The sequence below is a fragment of the Cyphomyrmex costatus genome, unplaced genomic scaffold (assembly GCF_001594065.2).
Source record: "Cyphomyrmex costatus isolate MS0001 unplaced genomic scaffold, Ccosl1.0 scaffold18, whole genome shotgun sequence".
Taxonomy (NCBI): Eukaryota; Metazoa; Arthropoda; class Insecta; order Hymenoptera; family Formicidae; genus Cyphomyrmex; species Cyphomyrmex costatus.
The window spans coordinates 777,664-796,130 of NW_017275824.1; the positions used below are offsets into that span (position 1 = coordinate 777,664).

An 18,467-nucleotide genomic window follows, 5' to 3' on the forward strand; every position below is an offset into this window, starting at 1 on the left:
ATTTAAATTTCTGATAATAAAAATGGTAAATATTTTAATAAGCTAAATTAAAATATAATAAAAGTCTAATGTATTATATTATTACGTGATAATGTACGTTTTATTTACCTTTGTCTGTAAGCTCGACGCTGAATGTCCGAACCACGCTCGATTTCGTGCCTTTGCAAAGAATCTGCTTCCGTAGCTTCGTAATCTCTAGTCTTCCTCTCGACATCCTGTACGTATATTCCCTCTTGCTCTTCGAATCTCTTTCTCCTCGAAGTATCGTAGGCTGGGCCTTGACGTAGCCTTAATGATTCTACATTTGCTTGGTCGATTGGGGGACGCTCCGAAATGTACATAACATCACCAGGAAGCGATGCTAAGCCATCATTTTTTGTGTTTCGACGATTGAATTGCCAGTTCCTTTGAGTTGGATCCGCACTCCAAGCATGCTTTCTTCCGTTTGATGTGATTACTATTTGATATATCGATTTTGTTAATCATAAATTTTCTTTATACAGAGATAATCTCTAACTTATAAAACACGTGAAGCTAAATGTGGGTATAATAATATTTACAAAAAAATTATTTTGAGGAAACATATCTGAATATTTGAAAACGAAATAGAGTTGATAAAGAATAATTACTATCGATTGCAAGCGGTTTCCGATGAAGATGCCGTTTAGGTCGACCATCGGATCGAGCTATAAGCGTTTCCGACGAATGAACTCTGCGCTTTCTAGGTGCCATGTAAAATGGGCAGCCTGGGCATATACAACAGATGATGAGCGCCGCTATGGCCAACAACATTAACAGGCCCAGAATAATCAGTAACCAAAAGAGTAACTTATTCTCCGCTTTGTACACAATCTGAAAAAAAACCCTGATTTCTTATTTTTCTAAAATAAAAAATGATCAAATTGGAATAAAAGAAAAATATAATTTATGAAAATTCAGAACATCTCGAAATGAATAAAATAATAACGTTTATAAACAATTTATAAGCCATATAGAAAGTTAGGAAATTGTCTATAAAAATAAATTTAATTAATAATTAAACTAATTAAAAATTAAATTAATAAGTAACACAATATTTATGAAAAGTACATCAATATAATTTTAAATACAAACTGACGTGTCACGCGATGAAGTTAACGAGTGCGGGCAATTAGCGTTTACTCACTACTTCGTCTGTTACGGTGCTGATCGTTTTGTTTACATAGGTCCCCGCGTCTCCCCCATTGTGAGTTACTCCATCGATTGGAAGTTTCGTGGTAGTCTCGTAGTATGTCATAGACCCATTGGCGGTGCTTGCGCCATTGATGATGCCCACCCCATTCGCGGCTAATGTGTTGCGAATTTTTTCCACATCTACCAGAGGGGTGCCGATTTCGGTTTGTTCGACGCGGGCTACGATGATTGTTCTATCAGCAGAAAAGAATAAAAATGTAAATAATTTATGATTGATATACTAATTTAAATTTTTCTAACTTTCATTGTTGATTCGAAACAAATAATATTTAAATTTATATTTTTAAAAATATAAAACCAATAAATTTTATTAATTCTATCAACCTTTTTTCTCCCGCTGCAACAGGACTGATTGTTACGCCGGTTTTATTATCTGATACATAAGGACGTGTGTCTAGTACGGTAATTCGTCCACCAGTGATAGTAGCTAATGTCTCTGCGGTTTTCGTTAAATTTGGATGTTCTCCCGGAACCACAAACATCATTATGCGAGCTTCCATGGTAGTGCCTCTAACGATGAAGATCTCTGTTTCACTCGCGAGATGAGGTACACCTAGAATTAATTGCGTTAATGAAGAAAAGAGAATAGTAAAAAGTATCCTTTGGTTTATATATAACCAAATTTTTTACAAAACTTTCAATATTTGTTTATTATTTATTTCACTCGTTAACTTCATTTAGTATATGAATATTCACCAAGATCATACGCCCTGGCAGTTAAAGTATATAAAATCTCAGCTTCCGCTCGTTTTCTTCGATGCTTTTTTATCTCGCTAATTTGGCGTTTTAATTCGGTTTCGATCAGAACGCTTTCCGTTGAATTTGCCATATTCAAAGATACTGTTGTATTTTTTACAGTCTCTTGTATTATGTATTTTGGTTGAAGACTTTGTGTTCCTTTATGTAATTTCTTCGAAAAATTGTCGTAGATACTTTGTTTCTTTCGCCTGAACTTCGTGATGGGTGACAGCAACGTCAGTTCTCCGGTAATCTCATTTAAATAAAATTTATTTTCATAATTCCCATGAATTAATTCATAACGAATTTCATTATTCGGCGGTTCGGCATCAGCATCGGTGGCCTGAATTAAAATGTTTTTCATAGAAATATCGAATGTATTTATTGAAAATCTTATGAATAGAAATCAATTAAAATGGAATTTAAAAAAATTTTAAGATTTACCTTGATAATAGCAGCTGTTGAAAAATTCGTCAAATCGGAATTTAATGTAAATTCGTAGGAATTTTTCTCAAAAATTGGCGCGTTGTCATTTACATCCAATAAATTTACTATCAAAGGTACTTCACCCGTGTTACCTTTACCGTTTTCGTCACGCGCAATTACAGTTAATTGCAGCTGTGCTGCCACTTCACGATCCAAAGACGATCCCATTGCAACCGTGATTAATCCCGTATCAGGGTCTATTGCAAAAGCATCACTTCCTTGTCCTATTATGCCCGTATATCGAATACTGCCAAAAAGTCCAGTGTCTTTATCAGTTGCATGCACCTGTCAGTAAAATTATGATTTTTTCGAATTATAACATATATTGTTAAATATGTAATTATACAAACCAAAAATAGTAAAGTCAAGTTTGGAGATTTATTTTTATTATATTTATTTGAAGCAGCATTAATTATGTATTACCTGAATCACCCGTGTTCCAGCGGTGACGTTTTCGGATAATGTAATTTCATAAGATTCTTCATCAAAGACGGGCGAATTATCATTAACATCTTGTATAAATATTACGACTGTTGCTGATGCTGATAAATTTGTTGCTGGACCAACTTCTTGAGCAATAATCTACATCATACATGAAAATATATGCGTCTTAAATAAATTTTACTCATTTTCGTTATTTTTACATTGAATTTTTATGTTGAATTATTTTATCCATTATCTTTGTATTAGAAATACCTTATGACATTTTATAAATTTTACTTATTTAAACATACCTTAAAAGATAAACTTTCATGCATCTCGTAATCGATGAGTGTATTGTCTCGCACCATAAGAATAAAATTTGCTGTTCTTTCAGCAACAGTCGGATTTATTTCAAAAGTACCATTGTTATTTTGTAGTTTCAATGCAAAAACACCAGCCTTACCGATATCTTCATCACGGACTGTAGTCGAATATTGCTCAGAGAACATTATGACAGAACCTGGATCTAAATTCTCTGATATCGATGCAACGTAGCTACACAAATAATACATATATGTATTAAATATTAATAAATATTATAAATGTGTAACGAAATAATATATTATTAAGAAATTGTACTATTTATTATAAACAATATAACGTAAATGCTGCACAGAAAATTAAAAAAGCGTAATAATATTAATAATTTGTAAAGTATATAAAGGCAATGAAATTAAAAGTCACGATTTTATTAATTAAAATTTAAATAATTACGAAAAAACATTGCCCTGACTCTTATTAAATACTCGTTACTAAAATGATCAGGTACCAACTTATCATTCTCAAAATATGGCGGACTATTGCCTGGTTCTCCAAGAAGAAAACCAACGTCGACAACCGTTGCCTGAGCCGGCGGCTCGTCTCTAGATCTTCGTATTTCCTCAGCAACAACAGTGAGCACGACTGGTGCACCAACGTGAGTAATTTGCGTGAGTTCTTCTAAAGGTTTAGCGAGAACAATCTCACCTAAACATCGCAAGTGATTTATGTTCGTGTAATTCATAATGTATAATCAACTAATTTTTCATTTAACAAATTTTCCTTGATATAGACTGATAACATATATCAATGACATGATTATGAAAAATATTTTTCGAAAAATGTTATTATTCGATATCGCAAATTATACAACTATAACATATTATTACTTACATTACTACTTATTAGCTAAAATTCTACACATTTCTGCTTAAAATATTGTTTCCCTTAAAATTAATATTTTTTGCAACATTTATTTATCACATTTTGCAAATCTTGTGTATCATATAACGTAATTTTATAATTTCTCGTATTCCTATGCGCGCAACTTCTGTGTTAGATGATTCATTATTTTTTAGAGGACTACTATAGCGATGCGCTATATAGAGTATTCTTAATATGAATAAAACATCGCGGAAATAATGGACGCGAATTCTGTTATCCTTGTTACTTCTTCGTCTCGCCTCGTATCGTACACGCACGCTGACCGGCAATAATTTTACATAATGTACCCGTGGAATCGACTTAAGAAATCGTTCGCAGCGACGGATGAATGTGTATACTGGTGTATACCACTGGATGTAGGTGGAACTCGCACGCGCAAGGAGTCGTAGTACGTATCGCATGTTCCTTGCCACGGAATGATAAGCATCGCAAGTTGAAAAGCAGAGAGTGACCCCTGAGAACGATCGATACTTAGCCGTAGACTGTCCAGACTTATTCCGACCACCTTCAGCTCCTTCTGTTTACTCCTCGCCAATTTTTCGCGTTCTTGTCTGACTTACTTGGATTTCTACGAAAAATCTAATATTTCAAGAAACGATTGTAGATAACAAAAGTTTCGCAAATATAAATTTTTATTTGTGCATTAAATAGTCTTTACTAAAAAAAAAAAAAGAATAATATTGATTTATGAAAAAAATAAAATTCTGTTTATTTGTCAAAATTATTCTGTTAATCTGTAGATTCGTAATGAAAATATTCGTATACTTTGCTTTTATACGTCATCAATTTAGAATATATCTTGAATCGATAAAACTTTCATAAGTATCAAGATTTTGTTGCAATTTTTGTCTGACAATAAGATTTTTATTTAAAAAAAAATGAAGAATGCTTGCGTGAGTCCGTGAATACATGTGATTTCTTAGCGGAAAGTAAAACAAATTACTTCGCTATCAAGAAATGGAAGATCGACATCGGTGGAACAGTAGCGAACAAATTTCCCTGCTTAATCATTGTCCGGCGCTTTTCGCGGAATGAGGTCAGTCCTTGTATACCGAAGGGGAATATATGAATCAGCACCGTTACTTCTTTCTGTCATCGAGATTGTCAGATGGAAATGACGCGAGACGTGCGATAGATCGAAGAATTAGCGATGACTCAACTCGTCGAGTAAATTAATTACATTTACAATTCTAATTTGCATCTGCGCGATAGGAGAAGTCTTTTAACCTTTGAGCACGTTCAACTTACGTAGCATAATTAGAACGCACGCAACTAAGGATTCAGAATAAAATGTAGCACAATCGACGACACGAAACTACTTTCTCTCAATTCTCTTAACTTTTCGTCGAATTATACGTAAGAGATATTGAAAGTTTAACAGTTTCTTACCAGTTGCTTCCGAAATGTTGAAAAATGGTATGAAAGGGTTGCCTTCGGACACCAGACCGTACGTGATTTCACGCGGTACTCCTTTATCTCCATCTTCCGCGTGAACTCGTAGTATCACGTCCCCCTAAAAATAGATACACACGAATCAGAAATGTTATTGTGATTAAATAATATCATTTTTATCGATATTTATATGTAAAACATAAAACACCCAAACATATATTTTCTTTATGTGACCAACTAAATTAAAGTAAATAAAGCAAGTTGAAAAGTGATATATTTAACTTACGATTTGTACAGAATTATTAAGTCTGGTTAAAGGGGGTGCTAGAGTAAAAATTGGCGGCACGTCCTGTACGTCTTGCACTATGACAACAATATTCAGTCCTGCGATGTTCCTGGTATCTTTTCCGGGTTCCGTGTAAGGATCCTACGTGGAAACATATTCTACCGGTGACGTGCGCACTTACACGCGTATTTTATGCTTATTCGTAGGACAATTATGCATACCGTCGCGTAAATGGTGAGGGTATACATCGATTGCGTCTCGAAGTCCAACTCGCCGATTAGCGTAATGACTCCGCGCGTTTGCGTGGGTGTTTGTCGTTGCCGAATAGTGAAAAGTTCTTTCGGTTGCTAAAACGACGTTATATCCTTATATATTACGCCTTATTAAACGTAAATACAAAATAACCATTAAACACACACCCATAATTCGATGTAAACTGGCTTGCCGCTCCAAGAATTCGCTCGTACTAGAAGATAATCTAATTCTCTGCCTGGTTTAGCATCCTGTAATACGTTTTGCATTCATTTTTAATGTTATACGTTGCGTAATAATACATTTTGTTACTTATATATAGATATGTTACACCGATAATTAATGACCACGTGCAAAAGTTCGTAGAGCGTTACATCTATAAAGGTCGGAGTAATTACGCACTAATTAATGTTGTTAGAAGAGCCATTAATAATTATATACCTCAGGTACCATTATTAGGGAAGGAATGTGAGGAAATATTTTATCACGCGAGGTAGTAGCGTTCGTTGCAGAAATGGTAGCCTGCATCGAATTCGAGTCTCCCTTAGTATCCCGAACCCTGACGGCGAAATCGTGAAGACGTCCCGGCATAAGGCGTTTCGTTAAAATTACATTAGCCTGACAGACTTTGTTGTACAACGTGCACGGCAAGTTGTCGATTCTTACAACGGGTGTAATTGTTGCTGCAAATAAAATAGAAAAATCATTATTTTAATTCCTTATTACTGGTCGAATTTTGATAACGATCGCTACTTTTGTATTTATTCTTCTTTTTTTTTATTTTTAATTACCAGTTACTTCGAACACGAGAGGAAAGTCCGCATCCTGATCGGTGGCGCGTAATCGAAAAATGACGGAATCGACTTCGGCATCGGCTGGAACCAATACCAATCCCATATCCGTAGATGTATCGAAACGTGGTCGTGCACTTTTGCCCCAACCACAAATGAACCCCAAATAAACCCAAGCCTTAAACCATGCTCTTACGAAGGGCATTCTAAAAAAGAGGGTAAAGTCCTTTCTCTTATTCCATATAAAACGTACGACATAAGGTATAAGAAATATAAAAGAGCGTTAAATATAAAGCAAGTAACAGCACAAATCGGTAATGCTATATCTCTATAATCCACGTATAATCGACATTAATAACGAAAAGATGGCAAGTTTTGATAAGATGTAGATATCGATTTTATGATCATGGAATGGGGTCGTGAGTATTCATTGTCGCGTCTCAAAACAGTATATTAAGTGTTCTTGTTTTCGATTCACATTATAAAGTATAATATTGTCAAGATAATCGTATAATGGAATCTGTTTTCATTTCCTAATAATATTGTAATTTTTTATTATTTTTGAATTATTTTATATAACTTTATTATTATTCTCGATAAGATTTTTTCATCAGAAATTTTTTTGTATGTCAGTATAACATGCGATTGTTAAAGTGAATGTGGAAATGTGGGTCATCAGTCGTACATAACAGAACTAATATATTGTTATGTCCAGTACATCCGTGCTTCTGCAGACACAGAAACTTTATGATGACATATTTTACCACTTATCGGCTGTATTTTTTTCTCCGATCTCAGGCTGACTTATAAAGTATATAACCGTAATAATATAATGTTTTTTATATGTAGAATGTATTTAAAATATGTAATAAAATGTGAAAATAAATTTTTTTAATAATTATTTTCTAAAATTATTTCTAGGTTTTTGTACATATATAATTTTTTAATGCATTAATTATATTTTTGTTTCAAAAGATAAAAAAAGAATAAAAAATAAAAATTTATAGAATAATAAAAAGGATCTAAGGCGTGTGTCTAGTGTGTTGCTAATACGTGACATTGCTAAATAAATACTTAACTTAGAGATAAACCTATCAAATTATTTGATCATCATTGATCAATTATTTCATTAAATAATTAAACAGTCTAAATCGAGCTAAATGGATTTAATAATCATAATCATTGTACGTAAATTTACAATATAAAAAAACTAACTAACAAAAATGTTGTACGTTTCGAGACTCACAAGTTCTTCTTTAGTGATTATTACAGATGTTTGCGCCGTTGGATTAATAATATTCTTATAAGCGTTACAGACATATATTGATATATCGATAGTTCGGATTGATTCTCCTGTTCTCAATGCGAGGTACATTGTAAGTTATGTGAGTTCGTCCGATCGAGTTGAACGCAGATATATTACATATCTATATGAACAATGATTATGATTATTAAATCCATTTAACTCGATTTAGACCATTTAATTATTTAATTTTTATTGCAAAAAAAAATCGAGCGAAATTTATTAATTATTTTATTATTTTAAATTTTTAATTTTACAAAAATATGTATTTATATAATATTTGATAGCTTCCAAAATACTTGACAATGTTTTTCTTTTCAAAACCTTTGTTCTTTATGTATATATACATATATTACATTTTAATTATTGAAGCACTACTATTTAAAAGATGTGGTCACAGCGCGCGTGTACATATTTAGAATTTATTATATAATTACAGCATTATATATATATATATATATATATATATAACTTTATTCAAAGTATTTGTTTTCTCTCATACAATATGCACTCTGTATTCCTATCTGGAAATATCCTTCGTTAATTATTCATGACTTGACATTACATAAATATTCCATGGGTACATGTACCAAACGTAAGACATTCAATGGAATATTTAGCATTGACTTCCTACATAGATCTATAATGAGGCTTGTTTGTGTAACGATGAAGTGGGCTTTAATCCGTCCATGCGGCACGCGCATACTGTCTTGCTGTATATTTTTACCGGTCAGTGTCCACGCTAGAACGATCGATAGGCTTTTCCTTTTTCACAACCTGTACCAGCATTGCTGGATACTTAGAATCGATATCCGTGAACGAGATTGAAAATCCACATGAACCTTCGAGCAGAGCTTATAAATATATAATAAATAAATGTATGCTCGATGTATATATTGCACGTCGCGAAGTTTCAGTGCACGTGAGGGATGTCGATATGTCTTCTCGATTCCATCAACATTTCGTTATACATATACAATAACGATATCTCATTACAAATTAATTGCGAAGTCATTGATCTTCTGCTTTTCGAGAGTATCTCCCGCCAAATTGTATTAAAAAAGAATTATTTAATTTAATATGATATCTATATTATAATATATTACACATATACCATAAAATGGAATCTACAAATGGTTCTTAGTTTCATATTAAAGATTAAGAAGTTCTATACTGATTAATTTTTTTCTGTGACAGAGAGAAATAAAAAATGTCATTATTGTGTTTTGTACTGCTTTGAAATTCAACACTATAATTATAAAATTTATACTATAAAAATTACATTGTTATTGAAAGTTTGTAAAACAATTTTGCGGAAGAAAAAATTTAAATATATTATTATAATTTATTAATAACATTATTATCATGCAATTTATTCGATATAAATTCGACATTAGTAAAAAACTACTTAGAAAAATACATACACTTACCTGAGAACACAAATAATCACGAGATCGTCGAACAGTTCATGTTTACGCGAATACTTATCGATCACAGATCAAATTATTTTTTCGGCAGTGACACACTCATTTTCAAAACGAAAAAATTCGTAGTTCTTGTTTTTTTTGCAAATAATTTTTTAAAATAAATTAACTTTCCTATCGACATTTTTAGCATTATGTTCTTCATCGTTCGCTTCGATGTAACATTATTTTTGCGCGTAGATTTCGAGTTATACGTTCATTATTTTTTTCCAAAAATAATTCCAAAATCATATTTGTAAGAAATCACTGAAATAAACAGCGAACAACCGTGATCCAGAGACAGTATTCTCGAGGATCGCATGGAAGCACACTTCACGCGGCCGCGTACTCCGCGCGTGTGAAAGGGGTTGTACTGTTCACCCCCCACGTTGATGCGATTGTACGAGTCACGTGTACGTCACGTTCGACGATCATCCCCTCCATCATAATATCAAAGGTGCACTTAACTATTTGTAACTAGTAACGGGCTCTTGAATGCTTGCAATTGTCCAAACCAATCAAATAAGGTATAATCATAATACGTAAATGACAACTACTATTTTTTTCTATTTTTTGTGTTAATATAAAGTATTATAGAGTGATGATACAAATATATTATTTATAGAAACGTCATATTACTGGTTTATAAGTGTTGCGTTTCAAGTCTGAAAAAATTTCGGCGCGCAATAAAAGAATTACATACGTAGTATATAAATTCACACTTAATTATTTAGAAGCACCCGTGATCCAGCTTAGACCGCTGTGGCATTTTGTCTCATTCGGTTTGAAACTTAGCGGTCCAATAAGAATTGGATATTACGAGTATTAATTGTATGTTTCTAAACTGGAAAATACTATTATAACATTATTTATACATATATCTTATTATTACAAATATTATTTATTAACTTTTATTTATGTTTTACTAATTATATAAATAAAAATAATATAAATTGTATGAACGAGTGCATCAGATTCATACGCATACATAGATTTTATAAAATATTTTTGTAGTTTAATATAGTATTATTGCCGAATAAGAAAGATAACTTTTCAGTGGCATGACGGAATGTACGCCATATAATAGCGAATGTAATATGGAAAGGCCAAAGGACGCCATAACGCCTTAAAGAGGCTTGTACCTAGGTGGTCGACCACTGACCGGTCGGTTATATAGCTGCTTTAGATTAGCATGAGGTCGCACGCAACCCTGACGTTCAGGAAGACGATAAGAGAATAGGTAACCGTTTCCTCGGCTACCTAACTTTTCAACCAGTGACCTGCTATTCTGTGCGTATAAAACTTATTATAATTTCTTGATCGTAGTTCAGACTTTTTAATTATCTAGTTATGTATGTCAGGTATTTGATTATTCAAATGTCGCAAGAATTATTGCGATTAACTTCATAATTAATTACATTAATTATTCCTGTAATATCTGAATACTAATTAATCAAGTAATTAAATAATTTTCCTTTTTGATTACTGATTAATCGAATAATTGGAACATTTTCAAATTTTATTAATAATTATCTAAGTAATCATTAATCAAAGCTAAAAATATTACAATAATGCCGATTCCTGGTGCTAATGTACGTAGTTTTTCTTTCTTCTCTCTAAGCAAAAAAGAATTTCATTTAACAAATAAAAACACAGAATTTTCTGAAAAAAATTTATTTGTCTATAAAAAATACAAAGGTGTACAAAAATGTGTACCATAAGTCGTTGTGCAAGTAGTCAATGTTGACTAACATTAAAGTATAAATTAAATCGTTCAAAATACTCAGCACTCATAATGTAACATACCTTACTTGTGTCATACACATCAATTCATTCATAAAAGGCATATGAATTATGAATTAAATATATATGTAACAATAAATAATTTGCAGAAATCTTATATGTAAAGCTACAACAGTCGATGAGGAGTCGTTTCTAGTTTTATGTAACGTAATTATTTACAAAATAATCCTTAGTTTTATTCTACGTCTAAAGAATAATCAGTGGCATAGCATGAATCACGCGTAATCTCAAAACTTATCGATTTGCTATAATTCCGTTGTTTCAATCTGTTTTCCTAAGGGATTGACGATTGTATTTTGTCCTGAATAAATCGGTGAATTTCTGTCAAAATTATTTTGAATATTGATACTTTCCACACTGTAATAGTAAAAATATGTACATATAGATATGCCATGCATTTTATACATATTAGTAACGAATTCGTATTGCAAATATAAGATATAATACCGACGCTTTGAATTTTCTTCATGATGTGATATTAAAAAAAAATAGAAAAAAATCAATCCTCGTAATATCACATCACTAATATGTTCAATATACGTATATATAGTAATCACTTTCAAAAATAGCTTTATACCTAGAAATAGTTGAAACTCTTGGCTCTATGTAATATGGTTTATCCTCAGATCTTTGGTTTGTGTTAGCTTCATTCATCATTTCTTCGTTATTAAGCGCATTCTCGTCGAGAGAATCTCTTTCGGACGTATGGCTAAACGACTCGTCGTTCTTGAACCATTCGTTTTCATAAGCATGCATCCATATTGGATTTGATCCTTCAACGCTGTGTTTGTTAGTATTCGGGACACGACCAGGACTTCTGATAAATTCCGAGTCTGATGCACCTTTGAAATTAATAATAAATTAAACTGATTTTATGGTAATATTAAATATAATATTGTGATAAAAATTATAAAAAATATTTCTTTGCAAATATTTAAAAAAAAAATTGCAGGAAATCTTTAATAAATTTTTTAATAAATTCTAAATTTTATAAAATCTCTAAATTCTAAAACTTTTGATGAAAAAAAATCAAACCATTATTAGTTACATTGTTAGACATTCTAAAAGTAAAGCATTAATATGACAAAGCTTCTAACAAGTGGCGGACAATAGCCAAAGAAAGAGAGAGGAGTTGAAGAGAACGGGTAGACATAGTCATAATATTTGCATTTCAAGTTACCGAATGGTGATGCGTTTGCCGCTTTCAATTGCCTTCGAAAAGACGCCCTTTGAGACAAACATAAAGCGACACACAGAATCAGTAGAGCTCCTAGAAATAGGGTCAACGTGAGAAGCCAGAAAGTTGTTCCAGCTTGTTCATACTGTATAATCGGTTCGGGCTTTGCTGGCTGCGTATCGAGGACGTTGAACTCTTTGAATAGATTGTCGAGTTTCTCGATGTTTCTGTCGACTAACTCAAGGACCTCGGATACTTCGAGAATCGAATTATCCCGACGATTTACGAGGTGCAAATATAAATCCGTTTTCGTTCTATCTACGGAACCATCTTGATTTTCATGCACTTTATATTCATCAACGTTAATTATAGCGCTAGTGACGTTACCCAGAATTCTGTGGATGGAGAATTTAGATGTTGAAATACCTTTGACTGAAATATCTTTGAATCTTATTTGAGGGGAAATTAAATGAGCTTCAGTTCACTATTTAAAAACTTAGGGGATTTAAATTTGAAACATAAAATTTAGTTTAATAAAAAAAATATAAAAATGCAAATAGGGCGTAGAGCCAAATAATTGGCTCTACGCCCTATTTGCATTTTTATATTGTTTTATACATATAGAGCCTTCTTATTAATTTTTATAATTAATAAAAAAAAGTTCTATTTTATTTTGTCATACTTTACGTAAGATCTATATGTTACAATTGATAAAATATTAATTTTTTATTTAATAAAAATTTATAATTTTTAGCTTGATATAATATACGTGCAAAATGTGTTGTTACTTACTCTCGGAAAGTCTCAATTCGACTTCTGACTTCTGGTGGATGTTGACGGAGAACAAAACGAACCCTTTGATCCTCCCGTAATAAATAAATAAAAACTCTTGCAGTATCTTGCAAGCCATATGTATCGTTAACGAGTACCTGTATTTATAAAATATTCTATACAAGCAACATCTCTTTCACTTAGCTTATTATTTTATATTAAATAAGATATAAAGTTATAACAAAAAATATCGAAAGTGCGGCATTTTCTTTTTGTATTCATACAAGAATATATATCAATTTTATCAAAACAATTTATATTATTAAATAAGTATACCATGAAATCGAAGTAGCCCTTCATCCCTCGTTGTGGATCAAAATTCAGGCTCACCGCTCCATTATTTTTATTTACTAAAAAGGGCTGTAGTTGCACATTTTCGAAGCCTTCAGTTAGCGTCATGTGAATTTTGCCTACTTGATAATAACTGAGTATAGCGTTGTCGCCAGCGTCCACATCAATTGCCTATAACATACATTCACATAAATGCATCTAAATGCATTAAAAAAATATTAATTACTTAAAATTAAATACTAATTATATAATACTGCCTTTAGAGCCTAATTGTAGCTACCTTCACATGCATAAATTGCGTGCCAAAGTCGGCTTCAGTAGTAACACCACCCGTAAAAACATCTTTAATAAATTGTGGTGCGTTGTCATTAATGTCGTCAACTTTTATAATGACTTGTAATAGAGTAGCATCAGTCTTATCGAACGTTGTTTGATTTTCCGGCATAGTCTTGCAATCTTCCGTTGCTTTAATAAACAATACGTGTTCTTTTTGCTGTTCTCTGTTCAGTAACTTAGCAGTCTAAGAAATAAATAATATCAATTCTTCTTAAGTCACCAAGAGATGAAAAATACGAAAAATAAGAAAAGAAATATAATTTAATAAGCGACTTACGCCAAGTTCATGTTTATAAATATCCAAAACAAATAGTCCATCGTTGTTTCCGCCAACTATGAAATAACAGACTTGAGTGGGAGGATCGTCCAATTCGTCAACGTCGTCATTATCAAATGTTTCTGGGAGTAACACCATCTCTGACCCTGGCGGCTGTTCTTCCGTGAAGTTAACATTAAAAATGCTCACTAAAAATTGCGGCTCGAAGTCGTTGATGTTTCGCACATAGATAATTAAATCGAGATCCGAACTTAAAGGTGTTGGGGTACCTAAATCGTATGCTTCGACGCGTATCTATGTCAGGGATAATTTGTCAATTTTATTAATAAAAAATTTATAAATAATCAACAGGATATAAAATACAGTTTACATTTCACGATTATATGCGTTGGTATACCTCATATAGTTTTTGAGTCTCTCTATCGAGCGGTAATTTTAAGGATATTATGCCGGTTTTCTCATCGATACGAAAAGTTTTCCAATGGCCCGCGAGATCCTGTTTTAAACGATAATGCACATCGCCATTCAATCCTGTATCGGCATCTTTTGCTTCAATTTGAATAATCGGACTTCCTATTGTTATGTTCTGAAATATTCGTTTTGTTATGTTACATTATTAACGCTGTTTCGTGTATATTAGAAATACAGCATTATGCAAATTAGTCAGAAACACGAACCTCTGGAACACGGATGGTGGTGTTGTGCTGGGGACTGATGAATAAAGGAGGATTATCGTTGTAGTCCGTAACACAAATTTTTAAAATTCCTTTATCCTTATTGGACGGTACTCCCAGATCGCGTGCTTCAACGTTTAATGTGTAATTTCCGAATTTTCCTCTCAATGATTGCGCAGCTTTTATTTTTGCCGTCCAGTGGTCAGTTTGTTCCAATATAAATAAACCTGTTAACCAAAATTTTATTCGAAACTAATTTATATATTTGATGTTTGAGAAGATACATTAATTGTAGCAGAATTTTATAAATTTCGTAATATGTACTTAATTACATTATGCATTACTGATATTGAATATTATATTTGGGTAATATTCAAAAGTTAATTACGTACCTAATTCATTGCCGGAAGTGATTCTAATTACAACGCGCCCATTCGGCGTAGTCGGGTCATCAGCGTCCTTCACTTTTATAACGTAAATTAAGTCCCGTATGTCATGAAATTCAGATATCGAGACGCAATTTTGAGGTATATCTATTTTCGGAGCATTGTCATTCACATCAACGACTGTAACTCTAAAACAACATGCTTTGCTTTACAATGATACTATTTCAGTGACTTACAATTTAAATTAAATTAGAATTAATTTAGAGTTGTATTTATATTATTAATAAATTGAGGAATGATATTTTGAAATTTCGTGAACATACTGAATTTGCTTAAACGCATTTCGAGATTCCCCCGCGGTATAACCAAATTGATAATTATCCCACGCTTCTATGACCAAGACATAACTGTGTCTGATTTCCCAATCCAGAACATCCGCCACTGTCAGTGATCCCGTTTCTGAGTGAATAGCGAAAGTCCCCTGTTTGAAATAACAATTATAAATTAATACATAATTATGTATTATATTGCACTGCTTTGTGGAAAAACAATGAAACTAAATATTGCTAAAATGCGCCGAAAATAATAGATAAGTGTAGAATAATGAAAAATTTTTATGTTTGTGTATTATTATAAAAATGCAAATTTTGTTGTTACTACCTGAGATGATATTCTGTCTAAGAGATAAGTGATTTTTCCATAATCTCCAGTATCAGAATCTGCAGCTTGTATTACAGCAATTTCTGTGCCAATTTTTGAATTCTCCATAACAGTTACATTACTAATGTTCGACACAAAATACGGATTATTATCATTTTCATCTAAGACTTGAACGTATACTTCTGATAAACTGGATCTACAAAATTGAATACAATTTAAGTTACTTATTTATTTAATGTAGGCAAATTATTATTTAATTATAAATTTGTGTTGTTTTTAAAATTAAATATAATAATATAATGAGATGAAAAAAGAATTGTCCAGAGAAATTAATGCAAATCCATTTACATAACATAATAATTACTAAATTGCATCATTCTCACCGAGGTGGAATTCCAGAATCTGTGGCTTTGATAGTTAAATTTAGCCACGAATACATTTCTCTGTCGATTTTGTTAGCGACGACCATTTCTCCGGTTTCATGGTCTAAATGCACGAGGTCAATGATCTCTCTCGGGCCTTGTAAAGAATATGTAATACTACGATTTTTATCGGCATCGTCAGCAACAATATTCACGATATTAACTCCATTTTTACTGTTTTCCGTAACAGAACGTCTGTAAAATGGTCTCCGGAATTTAGGATTATTGTCGTTTTCATCCTCGATAATTATACTCAATGTAGCTGTAAAATTTTTGTATTATGTACTTTAATAAAATATTTTTGTGACACAAAAGTTCCAGAAACATTAAAAAAGTTTTGCAATAACGATTTGAAATAAGACCTTATCATAAATTATATAATACAAACGTAAAACTAACCGGATGCAGTTTGCAAGCCTCTTATTGCAGCCAAATCCTCGACTACAAGTCCTAGTCTGATGGTTTCTACTCTTTCCCTATCTAACAGCTTTACTATACGTAGCAAGCCATCCAATGGATTTAACTCTATTGCTGCTAGATAGTCATACTCTTGCACTTTGATTAAAGTACCCTCCTCATTTCGTGCTTCCGATGAGTTGGGATCTACGCGATAACGTAAAATCGGAGCTACATCCGAATCTTGTGCCATTATGCGATGAACATAAGCACCGACCTAAAGTCATTTATTTATTGAATATTTATAGAATTGAGAAATCATTAGAGTGTCTAATAACATACCTGAGTGTTTTCTCTGATAGTGACAGTTCCAGGATCGATAAAAACGGGCGGTTTATTATTGACGTCTAGGATTGTGATATTCACGAGAACCTCGGCCGTTCGTTGAATTTCCGTACCGCTGTCGATGGCGATAACGTTTAAGTTATATCTCGTGGTTTTCGACGAAGTAAGATCCGGATCTAAGTTGGAACCCGGTGCTACTCTGATCACGCCTGTCTCGGGACTAATTACAAACTTGTCTCCAGCTCCGCTCTGAATTCGGTAAACTAACTTGTTATTCGGCGAAGATAGATCTTTGTCCCACGCTTTTACCTATATGCGAATAATTCTTCATTCGTTGTTTTTCCGCAATAATGCTTAATTATATTCATCTTTTTTTCATTTCTTACTTTTCTATATAATTAAAAACTTTGAACTTTATCTATAATTTTACGACGTCTTACACACACATAACGTATTTAATAATATTATATAGAAATTACATACTTGTACAATACTCGTGCCACCTGGCGAATCCTCAGGAATATTTTTCTTATACAAAATTCTTTCGAAAACCGGAGCATTGTCATTAACGTCCCTCAAGTAAATCATTAGAGGAACGTCAGAAGTCAGACTTGGTGTGCCCATATCTCTAGCTCTCGCTGTCAATCTTAATTGACGTATGATCGTTTCTTTATGTCCCTGATTAATAGGCAGAGCTTCGTAATCCAACGGACGGGTGGGTGTAACAATGCCGCGTTTCGGATCGATGGTAAAATTTCGGGAAAATTCGCTTGATACCAGAGCGTAGACTATCTCACTGTTTCGTGTTCCTGTATACATAAGTAAGCATGACACATCATAGATAGAGATATATTCTTTTATTTATTATATTAAACGTTGCCAAACCGTTCAAATCGTTATCGGATGCCTCGACAATCAGAGGCGATTCAAAGTGATCTTCATTCTCCAACAACACTGCCTCGTATTTATTTTGCAGAAATATAGGAGCGTTGTCGTTAACATCATCAATATTAACTATCAATTGCGCAGCGTTGCGATTTCCTTTTCCAAGATTATCTCGCGCCTCGACAGTGAGATAATGTCGAGCAACTAATTCTCGATCAAAACTGGGCCCAGGACGCTTGACCGTTATTATACCGGTAAGAGGATCCATCGTCAATCTACGAAGTTAGATTTGATATACAGCAATGCTTTTATTATTTTATTAATAATTTATTGACATTAGACTTTCCCTAATTA

The 18,467-nt window shown here is 32.7% G+C and overlaps 1 protein-coding gene across 1 annotated transcript in view; it reads right to left on the reverse strand.

Moving 5' to 3' along the window:
* The window catches only part of Cad88C (cadherin 88C), a 29,850-nt gene that overhangs the window by 5,621 nt on the left and 5,762 nt on the right, over nucleotides 1-18,467 (reverse strand). The window contains exons 8-38 of the mRNA XM_018537558.1: nucleotides 18,114-18,388; nucleotides 17,712-18,037; nucleotides 17,226-17,537; nucleotides 16,887-17,160; nucleotides 16,449-16,749; nucleotides 16,066-16,261; nucleotides 15,729-15,886; nucleotides 15,412-15,593; nucleotides 15,023-15,246; nucleotides 14,743-14,931; nucleotides 14,346-14,639; nucleotides 14,013-14,252; nucleotides 13,718-13,903; nucleotides 13,403-13,539; nucleotides 12,614-13,005; nucleotides 12,011-12,275; nucleotides 6,865-7,070; nucleotides 6,515-6,756; nucleotides 6,241-6,324; nucleotides 6,043-6,168; nucleotides 5,822-5,962; nucleotides 5,533-5,656; nucleotides 3,714-3,906; nucleotides 3,192-3,435; nucleotides 2,881-3,039; nucleotides 2,416-2,742; nucleotides 1,930-2,314; nucleotides 1,558-1,786; nucleotides 1,166-1,406; nucleotides 630-852; nucleotides 109-457 (exon numbers count right to left, since the gene is read on the reverse strand). Coding sequence (XP_018393060.1) covers nucleotides 109-457; nucleotides 630-852; nucleotides 1,166-1,406; nucleotides 1,558-1,786; nucleotides 1,930-2,314; nucleotides 2,416-2,742; nucleotides 2,881-3,039; nucleotides 3,192-3,435; nucleotides 3,714-3,906; nucleotides 5,533-5,656; nucleotides 5,822-5,962; nucleotides 6,043-6,168; nucleotides 6,241-6,324; nucleotides 6,515-6,756; nucleotides 6,865-7,070; nucleotides 12,011-12,275; nucleotides 12,614-13,005; nucleotides 13,403-13,539; nucleotides 13,718-13,903; nucleotides 14,013-14,252; nucleotides 14,346-14,639; nucleotides 14,743-14,931; nucleotides 15,023-15,246; nucleotides 15,412-15,593; nucleotides 15,729-15,886; nucleotides 16,066-16,261; nucleotides 16,449-16,749; nucleotides 16,887-17,160; nucleotides 17,226-17,537; nucleotides 17,712-18,037; nucleotides 18,114-18,388 — 7,224 coding nt within the window. The remainder of the gene's footprint in view (nucleotides 1-108; nucleotides 458-629; nucleotides 853-1,165; nucleotides 1,407-1,557; nucleotides 1,787-1,929; nucleotides 2,315-2,415; nucleotides 2,743-2,880; nucleotides 3,040-3,191; nucleotides 3,436-3,713; nucleotides 3,907-5,532; nucleotides 5,657-5,821; nucleotides 5,963-6,042; nucleotides 6,169-6,240; nucleotides 6,325-6,514; nucleotides 6,757-6,864; nucleotides 7,071-12,010; nucleotides 12,276-12,613; nucleotides 13,006-13,402; nucleotides 13,540-13,717; nucleotides 13,904-14,012; nucleotides 14,253-14,345; nucleotides 14,640-14,742; nucleotides 14,932-15,022; nucleotides 15,247-15,411; nucleotides 15,594-15,728; nucleotides 15,887-16,065; nucleotides 16,262-16,448; nucleotides 16,750-16,886; nucleotides 17,161-17,225; nucleotides 17,538-17,711; nucleotides 18,038-18,113; nucleotides 18,389-18,467) is intronic.